This window comes from Amblyomma americanum, chromosome 2, assembly GCF_052857255.1.
Source record: "Amblyomma americanum isolate KBUSLIRL-KWMA chromosome 2, ASM5285725v1, whole genome shotgun sequence".
Taxonomy (NCBI): domain Eukaryota; kingdom Metazoa; phylum Arthropoda; class Arachnida; order Ixodida; family Ixodidae; genus Amblyomma; species Amblyomma americanum.
Window position 1 is genome coordinate 205,092,538 of NC_135498.1, and position 13,138 is coordinate 205,105,675.

At 46.5% G+C, this 13,138-nt stretch overlaps 1 protein-coding gene across 1 annotated transcript in view; it reads right to left on the minus strand.

The window, feature by feature from the left end:
• LOC144122111 (histone-lysine N-methyltransferase PRDM7-like) overlaps positions 1-13,138 on the minus strand; it is a 253,642-nt gene that overhangs the window by 81,262 nt on the left and 159,242 nt on the right. The window contains exon 7 of the mRNA XM_077655632.1: positions 7,839-8,024. Within this exon, the coding sequence (XP_077511758.1) occupies positions 7,839-8,024 (186 nt within the window). The remainder of the gene's footprint in view (positions 1-7,838; positions 8,025-13,138) is intronic.

A 13,138-nucleotide genomic window follows, 5' to 3' on the forward strand; every position in this document is an offset into this window, starting at 1 on the left:
TAAACTCTGAAAAGGCTAGAGATAGGACCGTCAAATCTGTGATGGCAGGTTTTCCATTTTCCCAGTCAATACCAGGCATGTTAAACTCACCCCCAAGTATATACTCAACCTTTACGGTAGTTATAAAGTTCAAGAGCTCGGTAATTGATTCCGGACTATGAGAACGCCCTAGGAGGGCGGTAAAAAGACTGACAGCGAGGTAATGGGCATTGCGCATTCTAACCCTGCACCATATGGCTTCAGAATAGTTTAAATAAGTAGGTAGTTAACTACTCTGACAGCATTCATTAATAGGCACAAAAATGCCGCCACCATAGGTGTTTCTGTCACACCGGTAAACGTCATAACCACAAGGAAATACTTCGGTATTAGCGACGGATTCACGAAACCAGGATTTAGTTCTAATCACAATGTGCGGTAGGAGAGCGGAAAGCAAACCTGCGAACTCATCGACCTTATTTTTCAAACTTCGGCAGTTAACTAACAAAACATTAAGTGGAAGGTCACAAGGAGTGTTATAATTCGCGCCAGTATGCAAGGTTTTAGGTTCTGCACAATGCTTGACCTATAGCTATTTTTTATTTCGGTTAACATGCTTCTTCTGCTGTCATAGCTAAAGGTTTTGTTGACCATGCGCAGTTTATCGAAACGTAGCTCAAACGAGAGGTTTGTGGCTAGAGCATATTCATCCAGTTTTGATTATGCATATCTGATAGCACTACTGAAACCCTCTCGAACTGCGTATTCCTTATCTTTCAGCTTGGTTCCGCACGACAAAAGTTCTTCCTTAACTTTAAATATACAGAAATTGAGAATAACTGGCCGGTTCCTTCCCTCACGAAACGCTCCCAGACTATGAGCATGTTCAGTATCTTATGTTGTGATAGTCTGTTCGAGATCAGTTTCAGAAAACACGATGGTTTTTTTCTCAGACTCTCTCCAACTTTCTTTTTCACAGTCTGATAGGCCAAAAGCTATCAAATAATTTCTGCGCGTCCTGTAGTTTGCATCCTGAAGGGACGTCTTAATTTCAGCCATTTTTAGCAGATTTTCTGAGGAGTCTTCTGTGGCCCTAAGTATAAGTAGATCACTTTGATGAAGAGCGACTGTGTTCTATAGTTCTTGTAGCGAAAGAACGAGAGCGGTATGCAGTCTCTTGACATCTTCATGCTCGAAGAAAAAACGAGTTTGCACTTGCTCAAGCCTGTCGACAATCGTATAATTGTATTCAATACTAGCATCTTCTTCAGTACTACCAGCAACTGGATCCGGGCCGGGGTTTAATTCGACATCCCCGGAGAGAAGTAAATGTATTCCAGAGAAAGCACGGCAGGCAAGAGCACGTAAACCGACACATTTTTTCAAGTACTCCAATAGACTTTTGGGGCACGACACCGCTATCACACATCGGTGAGAGCTCCGGCAACAAGGCGCAGGGGTTCGATAACTAAAAAGTGCAAAAAGACGAGGTAACCTCATGTTGAAAGCACTGTCGCCCGGCAGCAGTCCTTCAGTGGATGCTAAGTGGGAAGACACAGGCTTGTTTACTGGAGGGCTTGCTTCCACGCCCACTGCGAGCGTGTTATAGAAAGAGGTGGGGGAGGGGAAGAAGATTGATAGGAGAGGGTAGGAGCGCAGCCGCAGTGTCCAGGCCCGTTGCCACATGCCGTTGGCCAGGCCTAGAGGCGGCCAGAGAGGCCGGTGGCCTCCATGAAGGAGAGGAGGTGCCGGAAGGCCTTCGAAGGATGGTGGCCGGCGGGGAACAAGAAGTGTTCCAGTGAACAGCTGGAGAGGCCCAGGTGCGGAAACCACCCATCATGATGGTCCGGCCGGGCAAGAAGGCAGAGAACTAACACAAGAGGTGCTGGGCTGTCTCAGAATGTGCACCCAGAAGAGGCGGTGAGGCCGAGGCGGAAAAGGCGGGACCCGGTGTTGGCCGGTGTTAGGAGCACGCTGCGCTCCTTGCCATCAAGGCCAATAGATGGCAGTGGTCGTGGTGGTTGGCCATTAGCCACCCTGGGATCTGAGTGGTCGAGCAGGAGGTGCCTATCCACTATGCTCCTGGCCGGGCCCAAGGGGCAGAATCTCTTGGATAAAAGAGTTCACGGGGAGCGTTCCGCTTCAGGCTGGGTGTCTGCATCCTCGCTGCCCTGGACTCCGACATGGGCTGCCACTCATGTAACCCGGATGCGGGTTCTGCTGGAGCAGATTGTCTCCAGCCGGCAAGATAGCTTGCGGGCGAAGGGGTGGGGGGGCTTGAATGGCTTCTGGAGGAGCTGGAGGGCTGCCCAGGATTAAGTTAGACGGCTGCCTCTATGACCCCGAGGAACTGCTCTTCAGGGCTGCCAGCTGCTCTTCAGAGCAGGCTAGTGGCCGTTCTGCAACGACTGCTAACCAATCGCTCTTACGCATCGAAGGCCTTCCTGACAAGACAGCTGCCGACAACCGCCAAAAACAGTGGCGGAGTAAAAGGCTCACCGATTGCACGCACGCGCACTACTGCTTGCTTCCCAGCACGTGGAATCATCGACCTCGGCATATCTACCACAGATTTCATCACGAGATATCGGCGCAACGGGGGGCGTTTCCGACGCCTATAAAACTGCACCGACACAGACGGAACCCACTTCAGAGCAGGACGGTGCTGGTGGCCATTCTGAAACGACTGCAAGCCCATCGCTCTCACTCATCGCAGTCCTTCCTGACGAGCCATAGCTACCGACAACTGCTCAAAACAGTGGCGGAGCAAAAGTCTCACCGACTGCACGCACGCGCACTACCCCTTGCTTCCCAGCACGTGGAATCATCGACTACGACTTATCTACCTCGGGATATCTACGCAACGGGGGCGAGCTAGTGCAATAAGTAAATGTGAGACAGGCTTATGACAGATGGATTATAAATCAAAAGAGAGGCAGTTTATCCTCATTTTCTGTGTGCGCCGCATCTCACGTAATACGTTTTGGAAGTTTCTGCCGTATAGTTGCCCATCTTTGTGGACTCTTCGTGTGGACTCGGCAGCACTTCCAAAGACAGTCACGTCAAAATGACTCGCCTTTACTTCATGCAGCTGATCTTCCTTGCCTGTTCATGGTCGGCCGGTTCCCACGCATGCCGCGCTGTGGTCCCGAAGGCTAGAACTTCGCGATCCTGCAATCCTTCCGCCATCGCGGAAACACAGTGCCTGCCACGCCGCCGCGCACCGGCCCAGGACCTGCCGAACGACCAACGTTCCTGCCCCGTAGCACCAACCCCGGAATCGCCGAACAGCTTGCCTTTCGTGCTCCCAGAACTATCAACATCACAATCTACATCGCCATCACCATGTATAAAGCCCCCCCCCCCCCCCCCCCCCCGCCGGAATCAACGCCCCCTTCAGTGGACTCGGCAGCACTTCCAAAGACAGTCACGTCAAAATGACTTGCCTTTATTTCATGCAGATAAACAATGCTTACCCCCTTTTTACGAAACGTACACGTTACGCTGGTTTGATATTGCAGCCGAGTCCACTTTGTTGTATTGCCATTGCAAGTGACTGCGCACATGTCATTTTACACGTTCTATTGCTATGTGGGGACATTGGATTAAATCCTGGGCCTGGACCTAACACCCGCTCAGGCAACACAGATTCGCACAATGAATTGTTTGAGGCATTGGACGAGTTAAAAAATGGGCAAACAACCCTTCTAAACGAGATGAAATCAATTCATACAAGACTGGCTCAGCAAGAAAAAGCGTTTAAGGAGATAAAATCAAGACTAACAAAAATTGAAGAAGAATGCGCCTCACTAGACCCCTTAAAGCCCAAGTTAACGACGTCCAGTGTCTCGCCCAAGAAAGTGCAAACAAACTGTCAGACCTTGTGCATAGGCTAGACGACAGCGAGGATATGGCCCGTCGTTCTAATCTAGTATTCTTTGATGTGAACGATACTGACCGCGAAACCTGGGCTGAATCCTAGAAACACATAATCGATATTTGCAAATCCGAGCTAAATCTTACAATCCAACCTATGGACATAGAACGGGCCCATCGGCTTGGTAATTTCTATTCTGACAGAACGGGCCCATTATTGTTAAGTTCGCACACTTCAAAACCAAGCAACTCGTTCTTTCAAGCGCCAAACACTTTAAGGGTACTAATCACAGCGTTTCAGCAGACTACTCCCGTAACACTCGTGTTGCCCGTAAAAACCTCATAGATTACGCTAAAAGTCAACATAAAAATTTACCCTCCGACACGACAGGATGGTAATCAGAGCCACCACATACACATTCGATCGCGCATCTCAATCAGTGTTACCTCGAAAACCGTAGCTATCATCTAAACACACCCAAAAAGGCATTCCCAACTCGCTCTCAGTTCTTTGCACTAACATTAGAAGCCTCTTGCCTAAACGCGATGCTCTATCTAGCCTCTTCAATACCACAGAAAGCAACATAGTTGTACTAACAGAAACATGGTTGAATGAGAACATAACGGATAGCAAAGTACAGCCCACATTCCACAACTGTGATGTCTTCCGCTGCGACAGCATAGGTAAACGAGGCGATGGCGTCCTAGTAGCAACGCACCGCAGCCTTATATTAAATGTTATGCCACTTGACTCTCCCATTGAAATATTATTCATCTGTTCTAAAGCCTAATTTCCGCCGTCAGTACTCTGCGCTTGCTATCGCGCTCCAGACAGTGATGCTTCGTTCATTCCTTCCTTCCACAACGTCCTTCATGTGATAACTTCTGAGCTTCCACACGCTTGTCTCTTTGTCCTAGGTGACTTCAACTTTCCCGAAATTAATTGGCAGAACCCGTCTGACACGACTAATTCTTGTGCGCGCGATTTCTTTAATACTTGTCACACTTTTGGTGTGTCCCAACTGGTCACCAGCCCAACAAGGCAGAACGCTCAATCATCTAACATATTAGACCTGATACTAACGTCACATACAGAAAACTTGATATCAATCTTGAATCTGCCGGGTGTCAGTGACCACTCAGTAATACACGCAACGTTTCTCAACCACTTACCGCACCCGAAAAAAATAACAAACAATCACATTTTATGATAAAGGAGACTATGAAAGCATCAACAGTGAACTTGATGCCTCCTAAACCTGGTTTTTAACCGATTTTCGTGATCGCACTCCTGAAACTACTTGGCTACTGTTCAAAAACAAAATCTCCTTGGTTCAATTCCGTGCTAGAACGCATGAATAACAAAAAGAAAAGACTTTTCCGAACCGCCAAAAAAACCAATACCCCAAACACGTGGCAAAATTATTACGAAGCAGAAAGATCATATAACCTACAGGTATACAAAACTAAACACTCGTTTTTTTCTTCTACTCTACCTGATGTGATTCGTACAAACCCACGTCAATTCTGGAAGTGTATCAACCCTAACCCCATCAGAAATGTAGCACTGTGTGACCATGATAATAATCCAATTGAAGATCATGACGTTGCGGAAGTTTTGAATTTATCATTCAGCTCAGTTTTCACTCACGAACCGGATAACAATTTACCCGATTTTGCTTCCTTTAACCTTCCACCTATGCCGGACGTGAGCTTCGAACCTGATGGTATTGTCAAATTAATCAACTCTTTGAAATTAACCTCTTCAGCTGGTGATGACGGAATTAATACTAAAGTGTTAAAAAATACAAAACATACCCCTAGCACCATATTGTCTCATATCTTTCAGCAATCCCTTTCATAAGCCATCATACCCCATGACTGGAAAGTAGGCAAGGTCATCCCAGTCCCCAAAAAAGGGCCTTCATCTTCTCGCCATAATTATCGACCAATATCCATCACATGTATCACTTCCAAACTAATGGAACATATAATTTTCTGTCAAGTTATAAAATTTCTAGTGTCCGTCAACTTTTTCCACCCTAACCAGCATGGCTTTTTAAAAGGTTTATTTTGTGAAACACATTTAGCCCTCTTTATTAACGACCTTATGCTAGACCTTAATATTCCTGTTGACGCCCTCTTCCTCGATTTTGAAAAAGCTTTTGACAAAGTTCCTCACAAACGACTATTCCTAAATCTTTCTCGTCTCAATCTTAACTAACATGTTTTTAATTGGATATGCAGCTTTCTCATTAATCGGCAGCAGTTTGTGTTTGTTAATAAATGTTCATCTTCTTATTCCTCTGTCATATCTGGGGTACCACAGGCACCGTCTTGGGCCCCCTCCTTTTTCTCATTTATATTAACGATTTGCCTGCTAACATATGTTCTAACATTCGCATATTCGCTGATGATTGCGTTATCTTCCGGCATATTACTAACAACGATGACATTTTGCTTCTTCAATCTGACATTCACCACGTACTATCCTGGTGTAATACATGGTTAATGTCTTTAAATGTAAAAAAAACATCTCTGCTATCATTCGACCGACGTCATTCACAACCATCTTCAAGATATCTAATCGGGAATGCTGAAATCGCTTCAGTATTAACTTACAAGTATTTAGGCATCCATTTGACACCTGATCTAAATTGGTCTTTTCATGTATCTCAGATTACTAACGAGGCAAATCGCGTACTTGGTTACTTTCGACGAACCCTGCGACTAGCACCCCCATCAGTGAAATCCCTTGCTTACTTAACACTTATCCGCCCCAAATTAGAATATACATGCGCGATCTGGGACCTTCATCAAAATAACCTTTCCACTACTCTCTAATCTTTACATAATCGCTCAGCTCGACTCATTTTCTCAGCCTATTCTTATCATGTAAGTGTAACTCAACTAAAACGCAATGCTCAGCTCACAACTTTAGCGAACCGCCGAAAAATTTCCACACTTTGTCTGTTTCATAAATTCTATCATCATCCACATCTCAACTCCATTATCAGCCCCGCACATCGCATCTCCAATCGCACAAACCACGGGAAGTCAGTCTTCCCTCCCCCTGCGCGCACTTCTGCGCATCTGTCACCATTTTTCGTTCATACAGCAAGGGACTGGAATGACCTGCCAAACGCCATCGTTGATCAGATCGACTCATCGTCATTCAGATTGTCAATTGAAGAAATTTACTGCTGATGTTCCACCTCTCATGTAATACCCCTTCAATGGGGCCTTTGAGGTATTAATAAATAATAATAATAAATAAATAGTTGCCCATCTTTGTGGCCTCTTCTGCCTAGGTATCATTGACACAACTGTCCAAGAGAAACAGAGCTAAGCGAATGTCGCCAACAGCAAAATGAGCATTGTTTCCTACAGCACGAAATGTTTCCAGTAGAAACGATGTCCATACGAAATGTTTCCAGTAGAAACAATGGAATGGACCATATATCTTTGTTTTGCGTGGCCTGAACATTATATAGACAAGACGGAACGGTGCGCCGCGCGCGTGGGTGGAAAACTTAAAAATAAAAGTGCAGACAGTATTTCCGTCTCTTTCTGTAGTGAACCTTGTGAGGAACCGTGGGTTTGATAATAATAAGAAATGGAAAAGTTAGGATTGCCAGGAACACGTTGAAAGTGCTACCATAAATAAAAAGCCGAAAACGCTAATCTTCCTATTGAAGAATGTGCATGCTGGGCAATGTAGCACTTTTTTCGTCAGTGCGAAAAATCGCGAAGTGATGAAGTATTTTAGTTTCAGCACTGTATTCAATAAATTAGGTTGGATATAAATTGTCATTATTTCTTTCTGGAGCACGAGTAACTGCCTCCGACCTAAATGATGGAAACGCCTCCCATTCCACTGCCTTATCGCACGTGCAATTTAATGATAGGAAGTCTTCCCTGCGTCATGCTGATGGTACGGATCATAAACTTTCGGGAATCAAGGGACTACAGAAGTTATATACCTGTTGGAAAAACACGTTCATTGATGTAGTGCCAGCAGGCACGCCTTCGTAAGGGCCGAAACAGAGTCTCTTGGGTAGCGGATTCGTCGCATAGACGCCGTACCCAGTGCCCCGGAGTGTGGTGCGGCGAATCGCGAGGCCATCTGGCAAGCTCTTCTTTGCCCTCTGCTCGTCTCCCGGCGGCACCTGCGAACGGAGGTCATGTCTTCCTGCCTCCATTGCACTTGCTACTGCCCCTTCATTGAGCGTTTGTCATAAAACACAAAACTAGCTTTCTCTAGAATAGAATTCACTGCGCTGTAAAGACATTTTCCAATGACAAAGAGGTACACTTATTATGCTCACATAATATTTTTGTATTTAGATCCAGACACCAAGAGAAAACATGCCAAGGGAAAAGAACACCTGAATACGTAACTTGCAGACGCATATTTCGAACTATGTCGTGTATACCACGTTCAGACACTTAATATGCTAAATTATTGACAAAAGCCGGCCGGAAAACTTGCATGTCCACGGAGAATCCTTCTTGCACACAAAGGAAATATTACTGGCTCAAAAAATTCACGCACGCTGTACGTTTCCATGTTCACGGAATTGCTGCCTCATTGTTCAGCCAAACGCATTTATGATCAACTGTAATATTAATGACCCGGAGCAGTTCCCGCTATGAAAAACACAGCTACATTGAACTACAGTGAAGTCATGCAACCGCGCTAGAAAGCAAAGAATTGACACAAACGGCAAAAACTTCTTTGGCGCGCTGTGAACTTCTTCACGTGTCTCTTATCAAAAAGAAAATAAAACATTTGTTTCGCCTGGATAAGAACTGACATTCTCATCCTGTTTAGTAGGAATTTGAAATTCATCCACAATCACGCACTTCTTGAAAAAGGCGCGATGCGGTTCAAAAGACCTTTCAAATATCGCGGACACAATGGCAGACGCCGTGCAGCAAAGGGTTACAATAAGAACGTTTGAAAGCACGAAGTGTTGGTCTAGTTGTTTTTTCATGATATGCGTGAAGCAGCGCAGTGGCACATGGCGTAAGAATAGAGCAGAGGCAAGCGTAGAAAACGAAAACGACACAACGCTGAACCAACAACTGGCATTTATATGGCGTGCTGCGCTAATAAATACACATAATGCAAAGAAATGAATGAGAACCACTTAAGTGGGCACACTCAAACACCAGGAACCCCGGAAGACAACATTGGTTTCGTCCCGAAACGAAATTCATTTCCCAATAAAAATATCGAAGAGGCACTTTAACAGCTATCACCCTCTTCATGAGCACTATATCCTGATTTTTTTTTTCGACTCAGCTGACAATTCTTTTTTGCAACAGCTCACTAAGTTTCGCGCTGCGGGACGAAATTACAACCATGACAATGGAAAATAATGTTACGCGAATATGCATTTTCTACATCGTTGCGAAGCTGCCTGCGCCTGTCATATAGGCACTTCTCCGTCTGGCCAATATAAGGAATGCTACACGGGGGAGGAAATGAATGCACAACATTTTTTGGCATCTCACAAATTTCGGTTCATGCTTTTTTGTGCACTCGGGGATTGTTTTCCAGGGGTTGTTGACGTTCATACACAAACTTGCTAGCTTCCCCGGAGCCGAGAAAACAGCTATCACTCCCGCTACTTCAACAATTTTTTCTCATTATGTGAGATGTTAAGAGTGCAAGAAATGACTGCCACTCACTTTCGTGTTTGACATTCAGAGCTGAGGGTGATAGTTGCAGAATATTTCAGTCTTTTCAGTAACACATTGGCCACACACGAAAGAAAGTGGACAGCGAAAACCAGTTGGCCAATCCACCTGATTGATAATTTTCTTTCGGTTTGATGGACACGAAATTTAGTGAGGACACTCGTGAAGCACGACATACTAATTCCTTGTTTAACGAGCTTCGAGTGCGAGGAACTGTACGGGTGCAAAGGTTTGTTACTTCTAGGTTCGAAAGAACTGGCATAAACGGCAAGGAGAAAACTAAGCTCAAGTCAAGGGATGTGATGGTGCTATATACAAGAACTTCGTGACTTATATGTGGAGGAGCAAGAATATCGGAAGAAGTCACATGAACGTGATACACTACCGTGCCGAAAGCTTCTCGGTAATGGGCAAAAAAAGATAGTCATCCATAAAACGACAAACTTTCACTGCGGCTGTGTTCCCAAGGCTGCCTTTTAGTTATATGTCATGCATTGTTAGAACGAAACCACTCAAAACTGAAACAATACACAAACCTCTACATATCCCCTTCTCTTGGGTAAAAATTCGACCTTCCCACTTTGTAAACGTAGAGTTAAGGTAGGTTAAAAACCATTATAAAAACCTGCTGAGTGATATGCCGGCTGCGTTTTGGACGGAACGTTAGATTTATGTGTCTTGAGTGCAAAAAAATAGACCAACTCAGCTTTTTGCGTTTATTTAACGAAGAGATTGTCTAACTGGTACTGTTTGGCCAATTTTTAAGCTTCGACTTAGACTTTGTAAGACTTGTTTTGATGCACTCCCTACGTATCGATTTGACGGCATCAAGATGTTTTAGGTGAACCGTATCCTTTGGAAGGTCCATAGACTCTCCTTCCTCATATGCGGTCAACGAGACTTGTGAAAATGGTAGTCAACATTCTTTTTGATAGGTTAGAGTTTCGGCTTAGTCCTAGGGTACGACAGAACGCCAACACCGTCCGAAACACATCTACTGGCCTCAGGTTCTAGCCAATTCCTCAGGTCCGGAGATACGCCTCACCATAGCCAGCAGCTCTGGTGCACTCGTTTGGGGCTCTACGGTGCATTTGGGGCCAAGATTCAGCACCTGGTACACGTGGTCCGGAAGCGAAGCGCAGCTCGTGTAGTGAGCCCAGGCGACTTCTTTGAGACGATGCTCTCGAGCACAGGAAGCTGTTGCAGCCAGAACTCAGTGGTTCTGTGGATAAATTGAGCCTTTCAACCAATGAGGTAACTAGAATATTTGAAGATGAATCCGCATGTGATCCTGGCACATCCTGGTCTTCGTTGCCACTCTCCGCTCCCAAAAACTTGCACATACTTGTGCCATCCCTGAGTGAGGGCGAAAATCCTTTCTCCCGTTCCTCTACTGTAAGCGCTTTTTATATTGGCCAGACAGGGCTGTGCCTACATGATAGGCTCAGGCAGAACCGAACAATGCTTAAGATGCATATTGTCAGGACTCGGTAGAACCCCGAGGAGAGCTGAAGGCAAAACGGTTTACTGGTTACCCAGAAAAAGTCTCTGCGCACTTCAGCTTCTTCTTCTTCTTGCCTCGCGCTCGTAGACCAAGTCTTCATCTTTGGCGGCTTCTTGCATGCGGCATTTACCCCCCTCCTCAGGAAGCATCGTCTCGATGGTAACAAAAGGAAGTAGGAGGTCAAGATCGATCCGAGTAGTACGGCTTCATACGTACAACATGGACGACGTCGACTTGTTGCTGGCGTCGCTTGGATGTCGATAACCCGTCCGGCGCCACCTGATACGTGACGTCGGTTAAACGTCGCAGCACAACATAGGGCCCGAAGTACCGCCGTAATAATTTTTAGGAGAGTCCACGACGGCGAATAGGCGTCCAGACCCACACTTTGTTGCCAGGTTCATACATGAAATGTCTGTGGCGAAGATTGTAGCGTCGTGTGTCAGCCTCCTGCTGAGTTCTGATGCGCACACACGCCAGTTGGCGAGCTTCCTCTGCGCGCTGTGCGAATTCCTCGGCGTCCTGATCGACATCGTCGCTATCGGCATTCGGAGCAGCATGGCATCTAGCATAGTTGTCACTGGTCGGCCATGAAGAAGGCTGAAAGGCGTCATGCGAGTGGTGTCTTGTTGTGCCGTATTGTAGGCGAACGTGACGTAGGGAAGAATTTCGTCCCAATTCTTGTGGTCTACGTCCACGTACATACAGAGCATGTCGGCGATTGTCTTATTGAGGCGTTCCGTCAATCCATTGGTTTGGGGGTGATAGGCCGTCGCTTTACGATGACTGGTACCGCTGAGGCGGAGAACGGTTTCCAAAAGCTCGGCCGTAAAGGCAGTCCCTCAGTCAGTGCCGGAGCGCCATGCCTGAGGACAATGTTCTCAACGAAGAACCGAGCTGCTTTGGCGGCGGTATCCCTGGGCAGAGCCTTTGTCTCCGCGTTGCGAGTTAGATAATCGGTGGCGACAATTATCCATTTATTCCCGGCAGTAGACGACGGAAATGGTCCCAGGAGATCCATGCCAATTTGCTTGAAAGGTGTCTCTGGCACTTGAAGAGGGTGGAGTAGACCGGATGGTTTTTCTGGGGGTGATTTACGACGTTGGCAGTCTACGCACGTCCGTACATAGTGCTTCACTGTCGCCGGTAGTTTCGGCCAGTAGTATCCGCGCTGTACTCTAGCCAAAGTGCGGGTGTAGCCTAGGTGACCGGCGGTTGGCTCGTCATGACACGCTTGCAAGACCCGTGCGAAGAGCTGTTGGGACGACGAGTAGATGACTGTTCCCCCCAGGACGGAAGTTCTTGTAAATTACGTCGTTGCGAATAAAGAATGACGAGAGGCTGAGGGCGAAAATCTTAGGCACATCCGTAGTTCGCTCCTCCAAGAAACCAATAATAGGGAGCAATTCCAGGTCCTCTCTCTGCTGTTGGGCAAGAGTTGCGTCATCTATGACTCCTAAAAAAGCAGTGTCTTCATCGGTCATTCTGGAGGGTCCGACTGGTGCTCGCGAAATGCAGTAAGCATCCGCATGCTTCTTTCCGGATTTGTAAATAGCCGTCATGCCGAACTCTTGTAACCGAAGGCTCCAACGCGCGAGTCTCCCTGAAGGGTCCTTTAAGTTGGACAGCCAACAGAGAGAGTGATGGTCGCTAACGACTTGAAAGGGGCGAGCGTACAAGTAAGGGCGGAATTTCATAACCGCCCATACAACTGCAAGGCATTCTTTTTCTGTTGCCGAGTAGTTCGCTTCAGCTTTAGACAGAGTCCCGCTGGCATAAGCAATAACTTTTTCCACACCATCCTGGCGCTGCACCAATAGAGCACCTAAACCCAAATTGCTTGCATCGGTATGAAGCAGGGTAGGGGCGTCGTCATCAAAGTGCGCCAGGGCAGGTGGCGTCTGTAGGCGTCTCCGGAGTTCATTAAAAGTTTGGTCCTCTTCTTCACCCCAGCGAAAGACAGCGTTGTCGCGTGTCAGTGAGGTTAATGGCCAGGCAACTCGTGAGAAGCCAGCAATAAATCGACGGTAATAGGCGCAAAGCCCCAGGAAGCGCCTAAGCGTCTTTTTGTCC